At 37.3% G+C, this 25320-nt stretch overlaps 1 protein-coding gene across 3 annotated transcripts in view; it reads right to left on the bottom strand.

Moving 5' to 3' along the window:
• Positions 1-25320, bottom strand: part of ADCY2 (adenylate cyclase 2) — a 203550-nt gene that overhangs the window by 1193 nt on the left and 177037 nt on the right. For 2 of the 3 annotated variants that reach the window (XM_085220468.1, XM_085220469.1), the window contains 7 exons: positions 23365-23549; positions 22182-22266; positions 15259-15417; positions 8503-8649; positions 6824-6931; positions 4706-4820; positions 538-662 (listed from right to left, as the gene is read on the bottom strand). In XM_085220468.1, the coding sequence (XP_085076594.1) occupies positions 538-662; positions 4706-4820; positions 6824-6931; positions 8503-8649; positions 15259-15417; positions 22182-22266; positions 23365-23549 (924 nt within the window). The remainder of the gene's footprint in view (positions 1-537; positions 663-4705; positions 4821-6823; positions 6932-8502; positions 8650-15258; positions 15418-22181; positions 22267-23364; positions 23550-25320) is intronic. The other variant, XR_014882352.1, reaches the window with a different exon arrangement.

A 25320-nucleotide genomic window follows, 5' to 3' on the forward strand; every position in this document is an offset into this window, starting at 1 on the left:
ATGAAGTCTCGGGAAGATTAGTAAATGAAGGTCTTTTCTATACAGGGTCTATCTCTAATCTATACAAATAGTAAACCATAAAGTTTATTAATCTGCTTGTTTCAACAAAATAACACTTCATCACTTCTTTATGGATTTAACTTGATATATGTAGTTATGGACATTTTTCCTTTAGAAATAATTAACATCAAGAATACCCTTCACAAATAATGTAGATAATATTTTACCAGTTTAGAAATTTAGAGAATACAAATGTGATTTTGCCCAACACCCCTCTTAAATTGGTGATACATATCTAGGAAACGCATAATTTCCTCCACTGTACTCCTTTGTAGGGTGAATATAAAGTTTTGATTCTCTTCCCATTTTTCTTCTGTGAATTTTAATTCTTTATGTTCCTGACTGAGATCCATTTCTTCTGAAAGGTCATTTTTATGGTAGGCATCTTCACCTCCAAAATACAAACCTCTTTGGTATACAAACATACGATGATTTTTAAGCACTGTTAAGATAAATACCGGCACAAAACAAGACTACCTGTATTTTATCTAAGACACCAGTGCTGTCCATCCTGCTGGCCACATTTACTGTATTACCCCAGATATCATATTGTGGTTTTTGAGCTCCAATTACTCCAGCTATTACAGGTCCATGGTTAATACCTGAAAAACATAAGAACTTTATGTTATAAAAGAATATTAACCAGATGATGACAAGAAGCGCACCTGGCAACTTCTCAAGTCAACGGACACCACAGTATTTGGTCCATGTTGATTAGTGGGCACAGCAACCAATAGCCTGTTCACAAATGTTTTATCAACCCCTTATGGCAAGAGAATGTTACAGAAATGTCAAAAGTTAATCTAATTTTAGTTTTACAACTCCTCTCTATCCGGAATAATTTTGATATTTTCAACCTTTACTACAGAGCATGAGAAACATTCTGTAGGAAGAGCAGCTTCCTCTGGGAAAACAGATATACTGAAAGTTCTTATTTCTACTTTCAGTGAAAAGGACTTCTCTCTGAAATAATCAATAGTCAAATCAAATGCATTTTACAGTACTCTTTGCTTCATAAATGTAGAATAAATTACTGTAAATAAATTGCAAGGATTTGAATCCTTGTTCTGAAGGCTGGATTGCCTATAATATTATCTTCAATAGTTGTAGTATATGTATTCCTTAAGCATGGAGTATGAGTAACAATTTGCTAGTTCTGAAATACAGATGCTAAGAGAGAAGAACGACATAGTATACATCCCATTCCACCCTGGGCACATTTTCTCTTGTCAGTCTGCATCTGTGTTAAGGGATGTAAAGAAACTGACTTGTATGCTTCTAGTAGGAAGCAAAGCAGGAGGCAATATCAAAAGCACTAACTAGCACTAATTGCACTATAATTAAAACTACACTTACCAACAAGCAGGAAATATTCAGTGAGAAATGTACCCTGTCGTGATGAACAGTCTGGATTTCTAAAATTATCCCCTAATCAAAAGATCACAACTGACTTCTATTTATTCCTTGACAGAAACCAGCAATAGGGATATACCTATGCAGTGAAATTAAAGTACAGTTGTAGCATGGAGGCGCCTTACAGTAGCTCATCTAATACAGATCACATGTAATGTAGCACCACGAGTAACAAGCAAGCAAGTAAAAACTCTGAAATAGGTTCTGTACCAATTAAATTGAGAAAAATGGAGAAGTATGTAATCTCTAAAGGAGATGACATAGAAACTGATAAATATTTGTCTAAGCACTTGGGATTAAACATAAGGAGGGACTTGCTTCGCAACAGTGCATTAACTCCCAGGTCATAGGTGTGTTTTCCTGCCTCCAGATATTGAAAAGATGTATGTAGTATGCACTATGCTATGGTTCAGAAATTAGGATGGTGCAATGTGACTTTCCCACAATGCAGTGAGCAGGAAGTGACTTCTTTTTCCTTTTTTCTGACTCATCTCTGCTCATGGTCTGAGTGATACCCTCAGGGGCTGAAGAACCAGGTTCAGATCCCTCCTCCTTAACGAAGATTTCTGCTAGTACCTCCTAGGAATGTGATTTGACAACATGAAATCATTGTGGGATGGGTTGCTCTAAGTGACTCTTGCTAGTGCATATCTTGTGTGACACACAAACACTTCTTGAGGCAAAGGCTGGAACAGAAAGTGAATTCTTTAATCAAATACAAATGCAGCCTGTCCCTTTCTCTCATACTAAATGAGGTTAAATTATTCCATGAAAATGAGAACACTGTTCAGCAAGCGCTATTCAGCAGGACTGACAGAAGGTAGGTATCTCACTCCAAAGCATCCAACAGCTTGGGCACATGGAATTCTCCAGGAAACTGATCCCCATGCTTGAGCAGCCTCAGACAAAAGCACCTACGACAATGAGAAATGTCCTAACTATCAGCCTACGTGGAAAACAGTATGTCAGACTCTATTCCAGTTTGAAAAGAAATAGCACTTCTGCAAAAGTTTCCTTGAAAGTATACTAACAGAAGGGAACAAATGCCTGAAATATCACCTCGGTGCTCTTTTGCCTGAGAACATCAGGCTATGTACCTCCTAAGGCACAATTAGCATTTTCGGCATTTACAGCAAATTAAGGTTGAAAACCAACATATCAAGTGAGCTGCAACAATTTTAGGGTTGAAAGCTGGCTGAGAAAAGCTTTTACAAATGGCAGTTTGGGTTTAAGTCCTTAAAGTGGGGATTACATCATAGGAAGATGCATTTCTGTGGTTGCAGTTCCTATGGATATCAGGTGCTTTCATGACCATAAGTGGTGGTGGGAAGTTGGCATGAAGAGCTCAGTGGTGTCTATACTGCGTTAAGGTGGCAAAAGTGCCAGTGTGGGACCTGTGTACCTTTGAAGATTTAATCCTTGCTGCTGCTTTTTTTTTTTTTTAACCCTCCATTTGAAACATTTCTTTAATGTTTTCTCAGAGATTGTTTTAGACTCATTTAGCAAAAATAAATAAATTAATAAAATAAATAATCCAACCAGTGAAACAACAACCCTGTCATAAGATTCTTTAGATTTGACAAGCAAGATTTTTTTTTTTTTTTTTTTTTTTTTTTTTTTTTTTTGCTTTTATCACTTTTGGTTCACCAGATGAAGCTCCTGAAGATGATGCATGCAGGATATCATATGGTGGCTAGCACTTGTAAAACAAACAAACGGTTTGTGTGCAGTCCAGAAAACACAATGCAGAACAACCACAAAAGATTGCTCAAAAACCATCAGGCACTTTACCCTCTCTTTAACTCGTCTTAACTCATTCCCCACTGAGACATCATACACACAAAAAATGACTTTCAGGCAAACTCTGTTAGTGTTTAATGCTACGAAAGCAGCTTTTGACATAGTGTAATCTTTACTTTTTTTTTCCATTTCTTTGTTTCATGAAGCAAATGAGTCTGACTTCTACACAGCATACAGCAAATGTTTCTAAATCACAAGTAGGTATGTTTTTTTCCCTTAATCCCCACTTGATAAGAGTCAGCATTGATATGATCAGTTTGCAGATTCAGTGTGTATATTGACATAACACTTTGTTTGCAAGTATGTAGCATTATATATGGCAAGAAAAGAACTCTTATTCAGTACAAAAATATACTATCTCTACACATTTTTTATAAACTCATCAAGTTCTGGAACACAACGAGAATGGGGCATCCTTCAGATGTGCTTTCTCATTTTTTAACTATGGCAACGAATATGAAACAAAAAGGAAGGTCAGAAAGTAGCAAGCATAGCCAGTGGGTGGCACTGTGAAATAAATGTAAGAGCAAGCAAGAAGAAAAGCAAGCAGCACAGCAAGGAAAACAAGGAAGGAGAATAACTGTTGGATACTTCAGACATGTTTATAAGATTTGTAGGTATCCAGTATTTATTTAATGCTTTCATTTCACACTTTCCATGTTACATATTGCATTGTAAAACTGCTATGTACTGCTATCAGGAAATAAGCATCTTGGAACATATGCCTCTTGATCAGATCTGAATTCATTTATCTCATCATCCTTTCCGTGACTTACTGCAACTATGTATTTATTCTTTTTTTTTTAATACTGTGGAGCACGAAGGGAAGCAATTAGAAGCTGAAATATAAGTGATATAATAAATATCCTAATGAATATCAACAGCTGGACATCTTTGCTCTTATTTGTCAATAAACACAGAATAACAAAGAAGTGAGATATCCTCCTCTGTTTAACAGCAGGAAGGAAGCACTGTTGTATGCTTGCTTGAGTTTAGTACATCTAAAGTATTTCAAACTCCAGCCTCATTTGTGCCTTTTAGGTGCTGTCCTCCAAAGACAATCACGTAGTTTTGCAAAGCCCTGCCTAGTATCTGCTTTGGTACTGAAAAGCTTTAAAAATGTATATAGTTAACAACATCTTTAATAATTATTACAGAGTTATCATAGAACCACTTGGACCCATGGGGCTGTATTTTCCAAGCATTCTTGATTTAGTAATACTGCTTCTTCTAAGTTCCTGCCTTGAAACACGTCTTGCTACAACAGCAGCTGTGCTCATTGGCAAAGCCATTGATACTGCCTTTAAGCAGGGTAAAGGTGATGCCATCTACTTCCCTGGCTCTGTTGGTCAGTTCCAGTAATGCTTTAATCTGCTTGAACATCATCTACATTCTCCCCCTCTTCCATATTCTCAAATCCTGTAATACATACCTACTCGTAATTTGAAGTCATTAAAAGAATGCTTGTTTATGACATCCAGTTTCGCCACTAAGGCAAATGCAAACTCCACCATGGTTCCTATGTGCATATACTGTCGTTCAGGTTCCTGAATTGTCAAACAAACAGAATAAAATAATTTTATGTAGCATTAGTTCCTGTGAGAACACATCCAAAATACAGTGAACACGAAAGCACTTAAACTCTCAGGGATATCCTAATGCCAGGGTGGCTACAGCAGAAAACTAATGTATAAGATGATGTACTCTCCAGCAGCACTTCAATCAAACAATGGCCAATAGACCATGTTGCATTTTACTTACATGATAAGGCAGTACAGAGTTGATACATTCAAAACATACTCAATATAAAATTGAGTCAATTGAGTCAAGCAACTGATTAGCCACTATCTATTCTACCAGCACTCACTGCCTATGCGTGCCTGGATTTATACATTAATTTTCTCCGAGTGTCTGTTTCTGTTTTATGCCTCTTAATAATAAATGGTGCTTGTGGTCAGCCCCACAGGGACTCCTCCCTCTCACTGCTGCTCTTTTCAGCACCCTTGCTAATGCTTACGTTCCAGTGAGATTCAGTTTTAATAGTTCCTCAGCTGATCTCATCTGGCAGATAGATAAGGAGGCATATCTGGGAACTGTAACAGACCTGAAAATGAACAAAATGCAGGAGAAACAGAGGGGAAAGACAACCCATTCCTTGCTCAATAATTTGCTATTCCAGGGTGCACGTTAGTTTCTAAGGCTATAGACTTAATGTTTTATCATATACTGACAGTGTAGCCTGATTCTGAGCACTGGTTTGAGTCCTCTCTAAGGAGAGAATTGATTTTCAGGCTCCCACAGCCCTGGGTAGGATTTTTACTAGAGAATGATTTCTTAAGAGTTAGACTTACTGATCTCTATGAGAAATGACTGAATCTTCCTTGAGATAAAGTGACAGAGTTGATGGACAGATGACAACTTTGTGAGATGATTCACAGAGTACATACATCAGTGGGACAGCAGCTCTTGCCACAGCTGTTGTTTAGATGAATGAAGCCTTTCTGTTTCCTTTGGAGTTCACTCCTAGCTAAGACAGATGGTCTCCTACCTAGCTGATACATTGAGACCCTGTCTTTAGGCACTTAGTCTTCCCTGAGTTCTTGTATTGAAATGGGGCTGTGCTCAGCAATATGCCTAGCTGTCAGTCATTGTCACACTAGGTACAGCAGTATCTGTGGATCCTGCAGCATCTGGACTGAAGAGACCTAAGATTTGATGGATTTCAAAATGTGTACTAAATCGCCAAAGGAACACTAAGACTTAGATCTCCTGATTTATAATTTGCAGAAATAACTCAGACAATACATTTCTTGCAGCACACACACTAAATTTAATCCTCTGTGTGTTCTCCAGTCTATGGTCTTGCATTTCCTTCATCTTCTTCACCTCCCTGTACAGAATGGCAGGGCTAATTTGAAATTATTCTTTTTTGTCCTCAAGATTATTAACGTCTATGGTTCAGGTGTTAGTTGCTTCTCTTTAGAAGGAACATGAGTTTGTCAGAAGACATTAATCCTTATCAGGGAACATACTGATTCATTATCGCCATCTCTGTTGCTCACCAGTGATCTGATGAAGGCTTTTGCTTCAAAGTTATGAATTGCTTCTCTGAACTTCATTTCTACTGACTGCACACAGTTCTCAATCCTACTACATTAAGTAAATCAGAAACAAAGGAATCTCCTTTAAGCATTGAGCCTGAAGGTTCTTTAAGTGTATGGTTAATAAGGCTACCCTGCACTCTCAACTTTCAGAGGAAAATAGTGATCCCAACACTCTCCTTTAGACTCTAAGTTCAGTTACTTCTGTTGCAGCATGCAGCATTATATTTAGAGTAGAAGGCCAAATTTAGACTTAACAAATAAGAGGCAGCATTTTGAAACTGCAATGTGAAAAAAAAATAATTCAGAGACTTCTAAATAAAAGCATACACTTGACCAGTAACAAGTAAAATCGAGGCCAGAGTGTTATATGTGTTATATGTTTAATGAACAGAATTGTAGGCTTTACTTGAGCATGATTTTTATTGAGCATGAACGTTTTTTTGTACCTGATACTGTTCTTGGTTGGGTGTAGCGCTCAATCCTGTTGCTGCCATGTACGTGCTTCCAATAGTCTTTATCTTTTCAACTCCACTGAACTTTGGCTTAGACAATAACTGGAAAACAAGAACAGTTATTCATTATTGGGATCACCAGCATTCTTACTCTAAGTGCTTGTTTCTCTAACAGAATCCAAGAGCATCAGTACTTTAATTCACAGATATATACAGGATGGCCTTAAGGATGGACAAAACAATGGATACAGGAATAGTTCCCAGAAAAAGGGAAATCATGTCTCCTAAAATACCCTTTTATCATATAGGGACTAGATTTCCATTAGTGAGACTGAACTTCACCTTACTGTTCATATAACTCTTAAAAATCAGTAGATTTTACACTCACTTGCTAGTAGAACCAAATCACTAGGCAAGCCAATGGTTAAGCCGTAAGCAGCTTTCTGAAAGTAAGCATCTCTTCTAGTTGAGATGGTAAGAATTCTAATTCATAACCCAGGTTGTTTTGAACATTCCTAAGCTATCAAAATGGGTTTGCTGCTAAAATTCCCTCCACAGCTGCAGAACTGCAAATCCAGACTGTGTTCTCTGAATTATGACACACTCTTAACACCTTCTTTGGGTATCTTTATCACCAGCAACTTAAAGACAAATACTGTTCTCAGTGAGACCTTTAGAGATGACTTTTCACAATCTATCTGTTATTATAACACTCTGCATTTGCTTGTAGCTTGGAGAGTGGAATGTTAAAACCTATACATTCCTATAAGTAATTCATATACCAACATTCCTATAAGTAATTCATATACCAACTGATCAACATGTTGTATAATCAAAACAATGCAGGTTATAGAATCATACAATATCCTAAGTTGGAAATGACCTACAAGTATTATCAAGTCCAAATCCTGGCTCCACAAAGGACCACTCAAAAATCAGATATATGACTGAAAGCATCATCAAGATGCTTCTTGAACTCCTGCAGCTTGGGGCTGTGATCCCTGGGGAGCTTGTTCCGGTGCCCAACCACCCTCTTAGTGAAGAACTTTTTCCTAATCTCAAGCCTGACCCTCCCCTGACACAGTTCCATGCTGTTCCTTCAGGCCCTGTCACTGTCACCAGAGAGCAGAACTCAATGCTGCCCATCCACTCCCCTCGTGAGGAGCTGCAGCTGGCATGAGGCCTCCTCTCAGCCTCTGCTACTCTGGGCTGAATTAAGTGGCCTCAGCCATCCTCCATACATCTTGCTCTCAGACCCTTCAGCACCTTCACAGCCCTAGTTTGGATGCTCTCCAAAGATGTAAAAATTTAGGGCACAAACTTAGATACTTTACCTTTGGCATTAGTATTTGGAAACAGTTAATATACAGCATGTAATGTGCCTTGTGAACTGCAGATAAAGGGCAGAATTTCCCCATCATGTATATGCATTGGATTCTCATTATAGAGACTGAAAAGCAACAGAATATGATGTGAGATCAATAGCTCATTTATTCCACATAAATCTCTTTTTCCTTTAATACTCCTTGGAAACAATTTCTACATGACCAGACATACAAAAGTTCTCTTCTGACAGCTCTTCTACTCTCCTTTTCAAGTATGTTTGCTTACTGTTGCATACCCTGGGTTATTAAGATTGAAACCATATGTTGATTGTTGTTAGAAGTACATACATCATCGAAGTCAGCAATGATCTCATTTAGCAGCCTGAGACATTCCAAGCCTTCCTTATTTACATCAGATTCTGTATAAAATTCCTTGAAATCCGGAATAGAGGCAAACATGACACAGACGCAGTCATATGATTGATGATATAGATCCTGTCCAAAAGAAAATAAAAAAGAGAAAAAAAAATGTGTTATACCCAGCTCTAAATAAGGTTCTATGATAATAGGCAGTGACCCGGTTCTGAAAAAGAAAGTGGTGCCATGAATGGAAACTTTTAAAACAGTGTTCTAGTATTTTTTGCATTTAGTGGCATTTATTGATCTTTAAACAGCATGCAGACTTGTTAAATATAGTCAACATAGCTGAAAATTTTTTGTGTTGTAAAGTTATCCCTTTTTTCGCCTGAATAGTTGCTCAGTAAGCATAAAATGTTCACTAATTTATTAGATAGGGATCACTTCTGAGATTTGTAGAGAATTTGGTTTGGCTTGTATGGTTGAGACTGTATTTTGCAAAACAGTCTCTAATTTTTTCTTAGCTATATCATTATAATAACTAGAAAGAACTAAAAAATTGAAGCAAAATCTCAACAGTAGAGCACTACAAAAGCATAATATGACACAACCCTGATAGATCTTAATCTAAAATGACAAGATGCCTAATAGGACAAAATAATTGTTCTTTATTTTCCATAACAAGGGGCTTAACAAGATAAACAAGTCACTTGAACTTAAACTTACTTATGTGTCACATTCTCCATAGCATTCTGTGAGCACTGAAATGAGAGCACCTCTGCTCCACAGGAAACCTCTGATGATAAAAATGAATCCCCTTATCCCTTCCCTCAGTTTTCTTTCCACTGTCCCCTATCATTAGAATCTCTCTGCTCTCAGGAAATCTATACACAAAAGTAACCACAATAATAAGAGATGTATAAAGCCAAATTCTGTTAAAGGTATTTGAGTAGAGCATGGATTTCAATATTCTTGTGAATAAGACAAATATTCTATAATTTCAAGAAGGATCAGATATTTTTTCCTTCTTTACTTATCCAAAGTTTGTTTTTTAATTTTGTTTGCAATATATTTCTTTTCTTTTTTAAAGAATGTGGTAAATCTACATGAGTGTGCACAGATACTCTGTGAATCCAAGTTGGTGATGTTAACTGAAAACTAGCAGAACTGGTCACGGTAAATGGTAAAACTTGTTGACTGCCTCAGCCCAGAATAGGTGTGAGACAGACAGACAGGAGCATGAGCAGTTGGAGAAGCTAGATGGCTTACTATGAGACTTTTCTTCCCTTTTATTTCATAATGATTACATAATCACAATGTCCTTGAAACTCCTCATGCATCCTGCCCATTGAAAAGAACCAGTACCCTGGTAATACTTCTCTGTCATCTATTTGTTCCATTTCCATAAACATTGGATTAATTTGCGTATTTCCTCCTGCAGTGTTCAAATCTATATAAAAAAAAAATCAATTTAATTCATACAATAAAACAGGGGAAAGAAGAGCCCGCTGGCTAGATGATATCAACTGAATTTGAGAAATGCACCTGGATAAAGTATGTCATTTGAAAGCAGAGTCATCTTACGTGTGTGTCTATGTCATCTCATGTATAATGTCTAGTGACATTCTAGGACAAGTGTATCTGGAAAGTCATTTTACTGCCAGACGGGCACAATCTTTTCAGACAGTGCTCCTCTCTCTTGGATATAAGGAAAAAAAAGCCTATGAAGGTCATTTTTCCTAATGCAAGGACTCAAGAGGAGTGCCTGAAACTACACAGGATGACTCTGACTCTAAGCATTTCAGAGAGACCTGAGCATCTCTTTGCTCTCTTTGCTTCACCTCCCCACATTAACCCAGATCCAGACTCTGTAACACTGAAGTGACGTATACCAGCTGCTTCCTTGAGTGTCTTTGCACTTAGGATCGGAGCTCAAACCAGCTCAAAATTAGTGAAGTGGAGCATCAGAACAAATTTACAGACCCGCTCCTCAAATATTTAGCCTTTGCATTCTGGTTCACATCTACCTACTTCAAATCTACCTCAGGCATGTCTACACTAAAGCTGCAGTTGTGTTTCCTTCTAAGTATATTCAAAACTTAAAATCTGGCATGCTGAGTGCTCATCTTAGGCTAATTTAGCAGAATAGGCACAGAGGTTACATGATGTTGTACATCTCATTTTTCCTTCCATTTCCTCAAGTTACCTTCCTAGTATCTTGATTTCAGTGGTGGATGAAGGAATCTAGGCTACACACGTGTTTTTTAAAACTGGGAAGAAATTGCACAAAAAACACAGGGCTTGGCAATGGAAGGAGAAACTCACAGTGTTATATAGAAGACCAGAGGGAGATATGAGAACGCTCACATAAGAATGTAGATAATTAACATTCAAAATGTGGGTATTACATATACTTTTGAAACTTGACCTAACAAAATAAACTGCATACATTCATGATCATAGAACTTTTTCACAGAAAAAAAATTGTCCATATTCCTATCATCTTTACAAATCTAGTAAACTAAATCCATCCAAATTAATAGTAATGCTGCACTAACGTTAATACACAATGCTAGCAATTCTGTAAATTAATAGGAAAGGATTGTTTTATTTTATCAAATTAACATTAGATAGCAATTTTCTATTTTGTTTACTTTCTTGAATCCCACTGATTTTGCATCCCAAGAAAGTAAAATCTGAAGGAATTGTTCATGGATACAGGCTATAAAGTTTATGAAAAGTTTGCCACGGAGGCCATCTTATTTGAAACAGTACACAGAAGTGAATGCCATGACTTACCTGAGAATATAAATTCAAGTCATAATAACTCATGCCTGTTACATCCTAGAAGTGAACCCTTAGAGGGAAAGGAAATCATCTACACAGGGATATGATCAAGGAAAACATACTACTAAATAGTATCATAGAATCATGGAATCATTAAGATTGGAAAAGACCTCTGAGATCATCTACTTCAACTGACAGCCAATGTGCTCACTAAGTTACATCCCTCAGTGCCACATCCACATGTTTCTTTAACACTTCCAGAGACGGTGACTTCACCACCTCCCTGGGCAGCGTGTGCCACTGCCTCACCATTCTTTCTGAGAAGAAATTGCTCCTAATATCCAACCTGAACCTCCATGGTGCAACTTGAGGCCATTCCCTCTCGTCCTATCGCTTGTTCCATGGGAGAAAAGGCTGACTCCCACTTCACGACAACCTCTTTTCAGGGAGTTGTAGAGAGGGAAAAGGTTTCCCCTGAGCCTCCTCATCTCCAGACTAAACAATCCCAGCTCCCTCAGCCACTCCTCGTAAGATTTGTGCTCCAGACCCCTCACCAGCTTTATTGCCCTTCTCTGGATATGTATATGAAGCACAAGTGATACAAAACTGATTGTTCTTACCACCCCATAATTCAGGAACCAGAAGACAAATAGGAAATTTACAGGTTGAATAAGAAAAAAAAATGTGTATATATATGTACGTATAGCTTGTTGCTATTTACCAACATGACAGACAAGAGCTTAGGGGATTAAAAACTTTAATATTTATGGGAATACTAGAAAAATATCTAACTATAAAGTGTTTAACAGGTGTTTGCAGAAGGAAAATACGCCCCAACATTTACAGGCAAAAGCAGAATGAGTGAATAATATATTAATGTGCAGTTGCTTCTAGAACTTCTGCTGAAGACTAGTGCCTGGGCTGGGCAGGTTACTGGATCATTGATGGATGGCAATGGCTGCCTTCTTTGCCACTGAAGAAAGTGTCTTACAGACAGTAAACATAGAGCCCAGATGGCATTAGCGATTAGGAAGTGCCTTTGCTGTCTTCCCAGAAAGCAGGTGTAGCCCAGAAAAAATCATAGCAACTCGCATGATGCACAGTCACAAGGAAGATGATATGAGTAACCAAAAAACAGGAGCACAGATAGGAATAGAAGTGCTGTTGTGACACAGAAAGGGTCAGTGTGCTGTACACTGTTGGCTGGCTGTGCAGCATGGGACAAACAGCTTGTAAACAAGGGCTGCATGTCCTAGTGTTACAAAGAAAAATCCTCCTTTCCTCTGAAGAGTTATCACTGTTATCTCCACCTTGAAAACAAGTTCACAAAGTTATATACGAACACCAGCTGTGTTGAAGCACAGCAGCAGTGTCCCATTTCTCTTCCTTCTTCTCTAAAAGTGAGGCAACATCCATCCCTACTAATGCTTCGTAGCGTAGTACCAGAATAGAAACAACAAATGGCACTGTTTAGAACCATGAGTAGTAATTGCAGCTGTCATAATAAATGTCAGGCAATTTTAAGCAGACATTCCCCGCTAGTTTATTGCAATCATTCATAATAATAAAGGCTATGGTAATCAGGTGTCTTAATTTTCCTTTGAGTATTTCTCATGAAAGAGTACTCTCCAAAATGTTTAATCAGAAAATTAAATGCAATATAATTCCAGGAAGGAATTGCATTCTTTCAGCACAAATAAAATCACCCTCTCTTCTACCATTAATTCTTTCTTTTTTTTCTTTTTCTTTTTCTTTTCTGAATTCTTCCTGATCAGCTTTCTATACTGTCCCACCTTCTCCAGTGCCTGCAGACCTTCTAAGGATGAAAGAAGCCAACTGGTCCCCACCCATATGGCTCATGGAAGGCTACAGCAGTTGGCTTGTCTGGGGCACAATTTCTGCTGGCTCCATTCTGCAGCTAAATGGAACAGGATTACTCTTGCTAGGTATTCAACTCAGCGACATGCTTTCAAGTTAGCTCGCAGCAAGAAAGCTTCCTGAGTACTTCTTAGTAATAGGGAAGCTGGATGCTTACAGCACAAAGGAGAAGGGTGCAGAAGCCAGTTGCAGAAGAATCCTGCTACCTGCTTTTTGTTTTATGTTTGTTGCTCTGTCTCTCAACTAGAAAGTACCTTATTTGGTATCCAGCATACAGTCAATAAGCAAAAACCCAATTCTGGAAACTGATAAAGCAAACAAACTTTTACTACACTTACCTGCTCTGAAATAATATCACTTTCACCACATCAACTTTACTCAACTTATGTGATGTTATGAAAAGACCTTAGTTGCTTTTTTTGAAAGTACAATCTTAGTACTCTCAGTTAGTATTTATCCACACTTTTTTTCTTCCCTTTCATTCCTGCAGCATTTCATTCGGTAGCATACTTAGTCTTCCATTTCCTTCATACAACTGCATGCAAAAAATTCTGAGACAAGTAATGTTCATCCATTAGATAGAAAACAGTATATATAGCCTTATTGAGCGTTTGCCTTCGAGGAAGATGCAGACAAATTTCAATTCATTATTTGATTATCTAAACATCCACAGAAACAAAACAAGATTTGACCTGCTGTCATCTATTTTTAGGTGTTTAGACATTAAAAAAACCAAACATACTGAATCTGCTTTAAGGCTTGATACGTCCTTACAGATTCTAAAACAAGATGTGACTGATGTTCATATTCCTTAATATTTCCAAGGATTTGTGAGGTTCCTGCTTCTTTGAAAACTGTGTTTGAAGATGAACAAAGCAAACTCAAGGGTTTTTTTTTTTAAATGGGATGCCAGTAAAATCACATCAACTTCTTTTTATTTTAGCTGACATGAAACCAGAGAGTTCAGCAGACTACCATTTTTCATCTTCACTAAATTTACTGAAGCTCACTTCAACCCAAGAATCTTGAGGGGTGACAATATAAATCCAGTTGCCAATACAAGGGTGAGCAGATGGTGTTGCTCTGCTGGGGAGCAGAGATGGAATAGCACATAAATGAGAAAGCAATCTCCTGATGGTTTGCTGTGTTTAATGCCTGAACTGAGAGCTGGAGCTGAGCCAACCTGGCTTTCAGCCAACATCTTCACTGGATTCAAAGGAACCCCCACAGCAGTTTTCATTCAACATTAGCTACCAAGTGAATGTTTACAGGTAGTACTAAAGTACTAATGTAAACTACATTATAGTACTGCTTAGTGAAAACCACAATGAAAAGGAAAATGTTATCCTTCTCTATTCAGGAGATCAAAATAAATCCCCTCCCCTCTTCTGTCTGTTTTGGAACAATTGTTTTATACATAAGTTTTAATTCTAACTGTTGTATTTAAGACATATAGAAATTACTATTCTCTCTCAATCTGTTTGTCTTTTTTTCTTTTGTTTTTATCATTTTTTCCATTGTTAAAACTACAAAGCAGCATTAGGAGTCGATCTGACTCCCATTTAACAATGGCTCAACAAGAGTCTTTTGGTAGACTTTTCTAAATCCTGGATTAAGTCTATTGTCCGTGAATAAATAGCTATTTCAGTGTTCAGCATCTCCTTCCAGAGTTAATATAGCCACTGTTTCAGGGAAGAGGTTAATTTTCACATCTATAAGTAAGGTCTCCAGTCACCACGAGCAATTTCAAAACCTGGATGCAGCTCCACTCTGATCACAAAGAAAAATGTATCTGAATACATATGCTTCAAATTTAAATCCTTGCGGATTCAATTATCCTTTACATTTTCTCCCCGTTTTCCTCGCCTGCCACAAGGCAAAGTGTATTGCCACTTAAAACAGTTTCACATTTTTTACGTTAAGGTACTAAGGTGATTCAGTGCTCAGAAAAACAGGGCGGAAGGAAAATGACTATAAATCTATAATCTAACTGTATGGACCTACTGTTCAACTCAGCATTAAGTGCTATTTGTATGATACACTGCCTTAGTACAGAGCAGAGAATATACAGAGATGGCTGACCTCGTTCTTCAGGTTTCTTGCCAAGAAGTGTTCAGCTACGTGGGCTGGAAGCACATTCTCCAGAAGCACTCGATTTAGGTTCTCCATGGTTTCAATCTCCTCCCGCTCTTTTTTGAACTTGTTCTTCCACAGGAAGTCTAACCTACAGTAATATTCATTCTGTTACAAGAGGACACAGAGGTAAAGAAACAATCGGCATCTTGTCCTGCTGGAGTACAGGTTTAAGAGACAAAATAAATACAGTACATCACCTTTACAAGGATATTATTTGGCCATTCAAGTACAGTTCCAGATTCCACAGAAATTAACCCCCAAACACACCCCATATGGTACACATTTCATTGAATCTATAAATGCTCCCCGCCATGAGAGAAGGAAAAAAAAAAAGGGGGGGGGGGGAAGAAAAAAGCTCAGAAATAAGCCAAAAGATGCAGGGTGATTGAAACAAAGGAAGATTTCCCTACATATTCTCATGCTCTCGAAGAAATTCACTTTACAAATCAAACACTGTTATGGAAATAATTTGCAGTTCTGCAATATGGTATCTAATTTATCTAAAGAGAATTTTACTTATGCTAGTGGGCATTTCAGGAAGACCCTAACTTTCACCAGCTTTAACTTATGTCATGCAAACTTTCTGATATATATATTAAAAAAAAAAAGGGTAGCAGAAGAAAATTTAGCCTACTGATACACCTTCATTGTTCAGGAGACAAACTTTCTCCTTCTAGTATGCACACAGCAAAAACGTCACTGCTTTAGAATAACAGGATATTTTTAAATTGGAATGTTTTGAAGACTATAAAAAATGGCCCATCATGCTGCTTTCTGATTTTCTCTTCAAAAATGTATATAATGTATATAATTCTATGATTCTATCCTTCTCTTCTTGTTGTACCTCAGTTTTCATTATATAAATGTATAAAAATCTTGAAATATTAATATTTTTAAGATCTGGTTGCATTTTTTGTGCAGTTCTGTACTCCTTTTTAATGATTTCAAGGCTTTTTGGTGAATTCTATGGCATTATTTCTACATTAAAGACTCCACTGGCCTATGTCTTTGGAGCTGACGTAAGTCAATACCTCAGTGTAGTTCAATGGCCTAATACTACCCTTCAGCCTTAATGAAGGCTAAGTTATTAATCAGGAGAACATGATTATGTTCACAAACTTACGTAAAATCCTGAAAATACTAGCCATTATTACTAGCAGCCAGTAAGTGCTTAGGTAAAAACATGACAATAGTCCTTGTGACTGGATGTTTACTGTCATAGCTCAAAATGATTCATGAGTGCTTTGTTGAGATCACAGCCAAAGATAGTGCAGGAAGTTGAAATGAATTTTGCAAGCTTCCAAAAAGCATGGAATTTAGAACTGGTGAACCACTGAGAAACTGCAGGATGAAAAAAAAATATTAAAAGAGAAACCACACCTTCACACATTGCTTTAAATCGGTTGATAAGGCCTGGGTATTGTTTAGATATTTAATTGGAAAAAAATGGAAAAAGAAAAAAAAAAAAAAAAGGATAATTCATACCACAGCATTCTTTAGTGATTATATTTTCTTGTTCTATACTAGGAATATAAAGTATATCATTTTTCTTGTGATATACTAGGAAGGATAGAATGCACAGCTCAAATGAACTGCCAAAGAGAGATTCTGTCTCTTCTAACACAAAGTTAACACTGTTCTGAACATAAAGTGGGTCTTAATGTCTTATAGCAGATCATGCTCTGCCTCAGAAGTCTGGACTTGATATGTCAAATAAGCAAGCAAGCTGGCTATTTTCAATTAATTACGTTACTAAAGGTTATTTGCAGATTTTAAGAAAATGAAGAGAAGACACACACTTACATACGTATAAAGACACACATGAAGGAAGACACTGAACTTGAACTTGAAAACAGGCTTCCGCTAGAACTTGGAAACAACTGTCATTATTCTGGTCATTGTGTTCTGTCATTGTTCTGGTACCACACTGCAGTTATCCCTCTTGTAAGTCTTGAGGTCATGAACAGCTTTTTCAAAACTGATCATGTGATTCACTATATATGCAGTCGCTTTTGTAGAATTTTTGTCTTATTCTTCTATTAATATTTATATATTCAAGTTCCCCACAAAGATGATAAACTTAATGCCACCACATCTGCATTAATGCAGAACAAATCCAATAAACTGTCTGCATGTAGAAAAAATCCAATAAAACGCTGGGATGCCAAAATCATTTGCATAAATTGTCTGAAGTAAAGTGGACATGTGGCTTAAAACAGCAATTACGTATCCATACACTGTATCCAATTTGTACTGAAAACAAACTGAGATAAGCTTAGTCTTCAGAATGATGTTTCTTCTTTATGAGATAATATTAAGGAGATAATGTATTTACACTTTTGTTATGTATTGAAATACAGGATACAAAAACAAATGGCAAAGAGAACTCAGAAAACGAGAAAAAAAGCAGAATGTACTCTATAATTTGATTTGTAATTAAAAATGTCAAAGGTTATTTCAAAATGCGTATTTAGATTTTTAAAAACACATAAGCCCTATCTTAGTAAATCTTATTTTGGATTATGAGGTTTTTTTTGTTTGTACATTACATCCAATTTATTTTAAACATCTTTGAAGACCCTGCTCAAACACTGAAGCCTTACAGTCATCTGAAAACCAAGATTTCTTCCTACTTTACATGTAACCTTCAGAACCTTTTTAACATCACACTATGAAAACATCTCAGAATGGCTTTCACACATAGGCAGGCGTGACATCAATGCATGTAAGGCAATGCAGCCCCAGAGGTCCAGATCAGTGGTAACTTGTTCTTGGGCAAAAGCAGTCAGGTGTATCATAAACTGATTTAGGACTTATGTCTGCTGAGGCAGAGATGCCTATGTCTGTATTTCTAAATTCTAATGCAACATTCACCTGGACCTATTTTCAGTATTTGTCTCAGAATGAGGCAACAAACTGAATGAACTTTCTCTCATTGCTGCAGAAAGTTACACAGAAAGCCAAAATAAACAGCTCATGAGTTTGTGCCATCCATGTGTGTGTAGTCACAGGAGATGCACACGTGCTGAAGGGGCAGAGTGACAGTAACACTAATGCAGATAAGATCACTTCCAGAAAATAACAAGTGGGTTTTCATTCAGATGAAGAAGTTCAGAAAATTCCACAGCCATTACTTACAGACAGTAAGTCTGAGGAACTGTTCAGTATGGAGCATTAGTAGAAGTGTCTTCTTACAGCATATTTGTAAGTAAATCAGCAGGAAGTCACCAGCATGAAAAGTAACTGAAATGAAGAGCTGATGCTCTGAAATCTGTGGTGCATCACCTTATTGTTCAAAACCTCCAATGTGCTGGAGAACTGACAAATGTTCAAATTTTGGAAACCTTTGGAAAAGAACTGAGGTGACAAAGGTGTGTTAAGGAGCTATTTAGACATGTTATCTAAAGCTGGTAAGATGAGGAATTATTGACACAGCCTATGTAAACATGCCTCCATCTGTCACAAATACACCAATGGTCTGTGAATAGAAGTGAACTTCTAAATAAATGTTCATCAGATTTTTTCAGAAGAGGCTTTTTGAAAGATTACAGTACCTAAGGAAAAAAAATAATGGAATAAAACCACTTGGCTAAAAACCACAACAGATACTACAAACAGTTTTCACTGCCACACACATCTGGATACTAAAACAGCCAGTGAAATTCAGTGTTTAAAAACACAATATAATCAATTTTGGGAGAGGTAAAATATTTACTCACAGACTAACCAGGTCTATCTAATATTATATAAAGATAAGAAAAAAATTCACATGCTACGTTGATACTGGTAATTCACAATGTTTAAGGCTTAAACGTGAGCACACTCTATATAGAGCCCAGCCCATGCCAATTTGCAGGCAGAGTAAGATGCATTCTCAATGCATTGCCTATGTGCTGCCCGACTGTTTCAGAGAACTTAGGTGGCATGTATGCAAACTGAAATGTGTCACTTACAGCCTATGCTTACATGACCATGGAAAAGAAAAGCAATTCTACTTTCTCCACGTCATGCCCATCCTACAATTATTCTTTTGGCACAAGCACAAAAAAACATAAAAAAAGCTCCACACCATAAAAAAAAGCTCAGCAAAAAGATCAGGCTCCATTCCACCATACATGGATTCTTTCTGCAGCTTTTTCATCACCCAGCAGCGAGCTCATAGGGCTGGGTTGTAGGAAAACACTCACATTTTGTTTAGGTGAACTTTCTGGTAACTTGCCCTGGGGGCAGAGGAGCACCAGTGCCAGGAGAAGGGAAGTAGAAGGAACATCCCTTCTTATTAGTGGCTATTGTCTTTAACACTCTTAAAACATACAGGTACTAAGAGACAAGAAAAGAAAAGCTATTGTCTGCAAAGTTGAAAAATGCAGTAACAAAGAGAAAAATGATTTGCGTATTACCCTCTGTGGAAGAAGGGTGCAGAACTAGAAAAGGGCTCGACCAGAACAATAGCAAGAGGAAGACTGCAGCAGGCCATAAAATCAGCCTACTAAATCCATGAGTTTTGCTGCCCTATGTCAGCTGGGAACATTATTTCCCAGATTTTTTGCCCTTGAGAGCACAAACTGCAATGTCAGAGACTACTGTCATTTTGGGAAAAATGTTCTTCCCTTCAACATGTTTGCCCAAGTAGATGCTAGTGAGTAACGCTGTACTGGTTTCTTCAAATTTCCATAAATACATTTGAGATGAGACGCGTCCAGTATCTAGGGGAAAAGCATGCAGAATAGATGCCATTCATCATTTCTCCTGAAAGGGAGATGAAAGGATGAGCAACCATTAATGTGAAAAAGTAATGTAAGATTTGCTGTGCGCTTTTTGGGATATGGGAATTTTACTTATTCCCTATGATCAATTTGTGAAGGTTGAAAAGTTGTCTAAAACAGAAGAAGCAACAGGAGTAATAGATAAGAATCCATCCAAATGTTTGTCTATTTTTCTAATTTAACCAGCTGATCTAAAAATATATCCAAAAGATGATGCCTGTCCTTATAAAAATTGGCCCCGTTAAACTCTTACACTACTAGAGAAACAATGCTACTATAGACATTACTAGAAAAGGAATTCAGAACAGACAGAAAGCAGCTTTCCATCACTGTCCAAATCTATAGTGCATCCACTCCTTGCTCCTTTTACCTCTAAAATAATGCAAACAGTAGTCAGAAGTAGAGCTGAGAAGCAGCTGAATGCTAGATACAGAGACAGAGGCTACATCAGAAGCAGCAGAGACACTGCTCATCAGGAATTCCTCCTCTAGTCCCACTTCTTTCCTTATTCTCTTTTCACAGTAGAGTTAGAACATGGGCTTGGCACAGATTTTGGCAGTGCAAGAGGAACAGGAGGGAAAATCAGGATACATTTGCTGGAAGGAGAGTTTCCTGTTTTTCTCCAAGGCATTCACTACCAGCCAGTATCACCTGCAGTAATCTAAAATGGCAGGTCTTAGTTCAAGAATATATTAAAACTAGTTTGTAACATCTGTTACCTTTTAGACTTTGCTTGAGAATGTTTGAAAACAGTTTTTTCCTTCATCTTCCTTAAGGAAGAAAAAAAATTAGCAAAAAAATCAAAGGCAACAGACTGAAGATCTACAAACAAGCAATACCATGATGAAGATCTCAAACCCACAGCTCTGAAAGCAAAAGACCATTACCGTTACAAGCTCATTTTTTCAAGAGGTGCGAGCCAGGAAGCAACCAGAATGCACTGCTGCAGTATACAGATCAGAAACTTTACTGCGGATGTCACTGAACCCACAAAGAAATACTCTCTGCTCTGTAAAAATCATGCTCCTTTTCCATTTTTTCTTGATGTTGTGTCCACTCCTTTGATCTGTCACCTTGATCAACAGGGACTCCGTGGTGCTAAAAAGTATTTAACCCTGTTTATATCTGGAAGTAGCTGTGTTGCAGCACTGCTCTCTACTGTTAACATTAAATGAGCAATCTCCAGTACAGTGCTGGTAGTAAGGCTGATGATGAATTTTACTCAAACTCAAAAATGTTCCCCTAAGCAAAACTAAAGAAGATGCCAGATAGGAATTTTTTATCTAGTAACCTGGAGGGTCTGCTTGACAGTTTAAGTGAGAGTCGTTAAGTTCTGGGAAACTGTAATGTAAATAAGTGATTTAAAGACAGTATGACAGAAGAACCTTCCCAAGGCTGCAGGCTACATGTGTACAGGCTGTTCATGAGACCTCACATGGCTCGTCTCCTCCATCTTGGAGCCCTGCCTTGTGCACCACGTCACTCCTGGCATGACAAACTTCCAGCTTAGCACGGGCAACTTCGAGGAGCTGGAGAGAGAGAACTGCTCTCACCCTGCCCTCAGCATGCAGTGGTGTCAGGCTACCCACACCACGTCAGCACCTAAAAAGCACAATAGGGTAATGGAAAAGAGGAGATCCCTGGCAGTTCACTGTTTTAATACAACTGTGGCCTCCGTAGGTGCTACACTGCTGTGTGCATGCTACATTGTTTCTGTGTCTGCCTCAAATGGTAATAACTGTGAAGAAAATAGCTTGTAATTAAGCAACTAGGGAGACAGCAGATGGATGTGGACAGATGGGAGCACGCTGGGAAGCAATGAGACAATATTGGTCAGCATGACAAGCAATAGTCACAGTGCACTATCAGCATAATGCCTACAGTCTCAATGACAGCTATTGCAGAGTTACTGGTGAGTTTTAAGGACATACTGGAAAGGCAATAAAGGAAATGATAGCTTTTTAGATGTTTCTGACTCTCCTTTGAAAGGGTGTGGGGCAAAAAGGAACAAAGGTGCTTGTCAGAAAATCTAAAACATCTTTGAGAATGCGGGAGGCTGGCAGTGCATCCACTGATGCAGATGGAAAGAACTGAGCATCTTACCTGTCTACCCAAAACCAGTAACGTGACGAAGAATATAAACAAAGAAATTGAGCCCATTGTCTTCAGGTCTTTCAATATTCCAGGCCTATAAAATAAAAATGTAAGTAAACCAAGCTGCTTAAATGTTGAAACAAAATTACTTCAGCACAAGGACAAGGGAAAGACTGCAATTTATATTACCTTCTGCTATGTAAACTACAACCACTTAAATAGCATATGTTTTATTATTTGGCAAAATATTATTCCTATAATGAAACTTTACTTCTACATCATTCTGTGCAAATGTACCCACATTTTGAAGTCCAGTACTAATATGAGGATTTATTAAAAATAATTTCCTTCTTTGCTAGCAAATGAAGACTGATTGGTGCTATAAAGGCAGATTAAAAACAGTTTTTACATAATACATGACTTCCATAATGGAAAGCTTGACCCTGTATCCAATGAATGTCAAGAAATGGATACTGAGGCAGCTAACTCCCAAGATGTCTTTTCATTCAGAATTACAATAGGAACAAATGAGATCTTTTATGAAAAATTCTGCTTTGGGGAAAGATGCTATAAGGAATGGGGAACGGCTCACACTAGCACTCCACTACTGATGCCACTGAAAAAAGAATACTGATGAAAGATTTAGGAAGGAAAAACCAAGTGACACACAAGCTTGACTGGCAAAACAAAGGCTACTAGAAGTACAAGATAAATGTAACTAGTCAGTGGTTCTTCATCCCACTACGCAGGTATTCTGTCCACTCACCCAATGGGAACATAAAGATCTCTTTCTGTTCATTTAATAAACCGTACGTCTGTTTGGTTGTAGTTTTGTTTTTCAATGGCTAAGACTAAGACTGCATTTGTAAAATTTTACAACAATATACTAATTCTGAAAAAGTTGATTTTATTCTGCTTGCAGCGAATTTTCTTTAGGAGCCTTAATAATGTTCAAAACCATGTTTTCCTGATGTCCTTAACTAAACCAAACTGTACTTTCTGTAATATGTGGTCTATGCATCTCGCACAGATTTATGTATTTTATTTTTATGCTCAACAGCAACAACAATTTTAAATTGTGGCTTGTAGATTATAGAGCCAAATACATAAGAAATAAAAATGTTACATGACATCTTCCATAGTTGGTATTTTATTTCTATTAATTTCAGAATGATGGGAATTATTAACTTACCTTTTTAGGGGTGCTGTTGCATACATAAATTTGCTGTAGTCATCCAGCATGGACCCGTGAGTGTGCAGAAGGATAACGTTGTAGCCCACTAATGCAATCAACATGATGACCATTTTCAGCTCATAATTTATCCTCAGAAAAACGGAACAGGAAATGAGCCCTAATATGCAGCTGTATATGAAATACTGGGAAAGGAAAACCGCATAGTAAATATTTATAGTCTGCTGTCCAGTGGGATATCACACATAATAAAATACATAGCTTTTAATAGAATACTAGCTTTTAAGAAAACATTAACTGACCACTTAAGCATGTTATTTATCACAATGCACAAATAATCATAGTACATAGCACGTTATGGTTTACAGACAGCAACAACCAGATACTGGTCTTTCATAAAATAGACTCTTTTTCTTACTAGGCTCAAATTCTCTCTACACTCAGCAGAATTCAGATTATGATCCTCATTTATGCTTTCTAATTTTCACCCTTCACCACTTTTGAATTATTAATTTCCAGTAGCAGTATATCTTATATGTGGGAAACCAGTGCTAGTATGGAAGTTTGGTATGAAACCCCACTGCCAGCATAATGACTGAATATTTGTTCCTGTGCCTCTGTATAGTTTTCACTCATACTTGAATACAAAAACTACCTTGTATTTATTACTGAGAATAAGGGAAGATCAAGGTCAAAATGCCTGAAGATCTGAAAACAATTTTGTTGTCTATTTTTGCAGCACTGTTAAACCAATGCAATACACACAGATGTTAAGAACCTCACAGATACACAATTTTACAGACTTCAGAAATACAGTTAAAAGGCAAAGAATAGAAAATGATTAATATGGCCTATGAACAACATAAATATTAAAAAAGATCATGTTACATCTTCTTGAGTAATGACTGTATAAGAATACAGTCATTTGTTTAAAAAAAGCCTTTTCTATCCACTATCAACAGAAAATATGTATGGTTGAAGTGAAGTTACTGGGGTAAAAAAAATAATAATCAATTAACTTCATACTCTCTCAAAATGGATTATAGTATCAAAACCAATGCTAAAACAGAAATACAATCCCATTAGAATCATTTTCTTAGTTGTTAACATACAGCACCTTTGCCAAATATCATTCCCAAAAATTACAGCCTTGCACTCTGTAAAAATACTATATTTTCTTAAGCTACAAAGCATTCTATTTCTAGATATGCTATTTGATTTTCAGACTTCTGTTGATTTGTTGATAACAGTACTTTTGACAGAACTTGAATCACTGTATATTAATTCTGGAGGATCATTAAGAATAATAATTTTCATGGCACTCATCAGATAGAATTGATCTGCCATCTAAATCTTTGCTGTTATTGTAATTTCCTTGCAGATCTGTTTGAAATAAGAAATATGAAGAACTGCTGTTCAGGATAAAAAAAAACAAAAACAAATTTCTCTGCTGGCTGCATCCCTCAAGAGCTCACACTGTATTTTCAGAATTCAGTGTTTTATAAAAGTAGCAGTAGCCATTTTTCTAACCCTGAGGGCATTCTACTTGTGAAATTAGTTTTATAGCAAACAAAAGGCTGTCTCAAATCCACAAATGTACCAAGCAAAAACCAAGAAACTTCCAAGCATAATAAAGTTCCTGTTAGTGCTTCACAGGAATGTATAACCAGATTGAAAACACTGGCAAAGACTTCAGAGGTGGGTGGATGGTTGATGGACCAGTGGCACAGACATAATTTAACAATGATGACTGATACTGCATGTTGCAATGCAAACTCTAGTAAGCACCATACAGCTCTGGCAAAGACACCATGGGAAACTCTACTTAAATGGCCACATCAGCTTATGATGCCTCTTTAAAAATGCCACCTTCAATTAATCTTTTTTCAATCGTAAAACATATACTCAAAAGCTGTTTCTAAGTGCCCAATTCTGCAAATGAATGTTTAAGTATCT

The sequence above is a fragment of the Meleagris gallopavo genome, chromosome 3 (genome assembly GCF_905368555.1).
Source record: "Meleagris gallopavo chromosome 3, MGAL_WU_HG_1.1, whole genome shotgun sequence".
Lineage (NCBI taxonomy): Eukaryota > Metazoa > Chordata > Aves > Galliformes > Phasianidae > Meleagris > Meleagris gallopavo.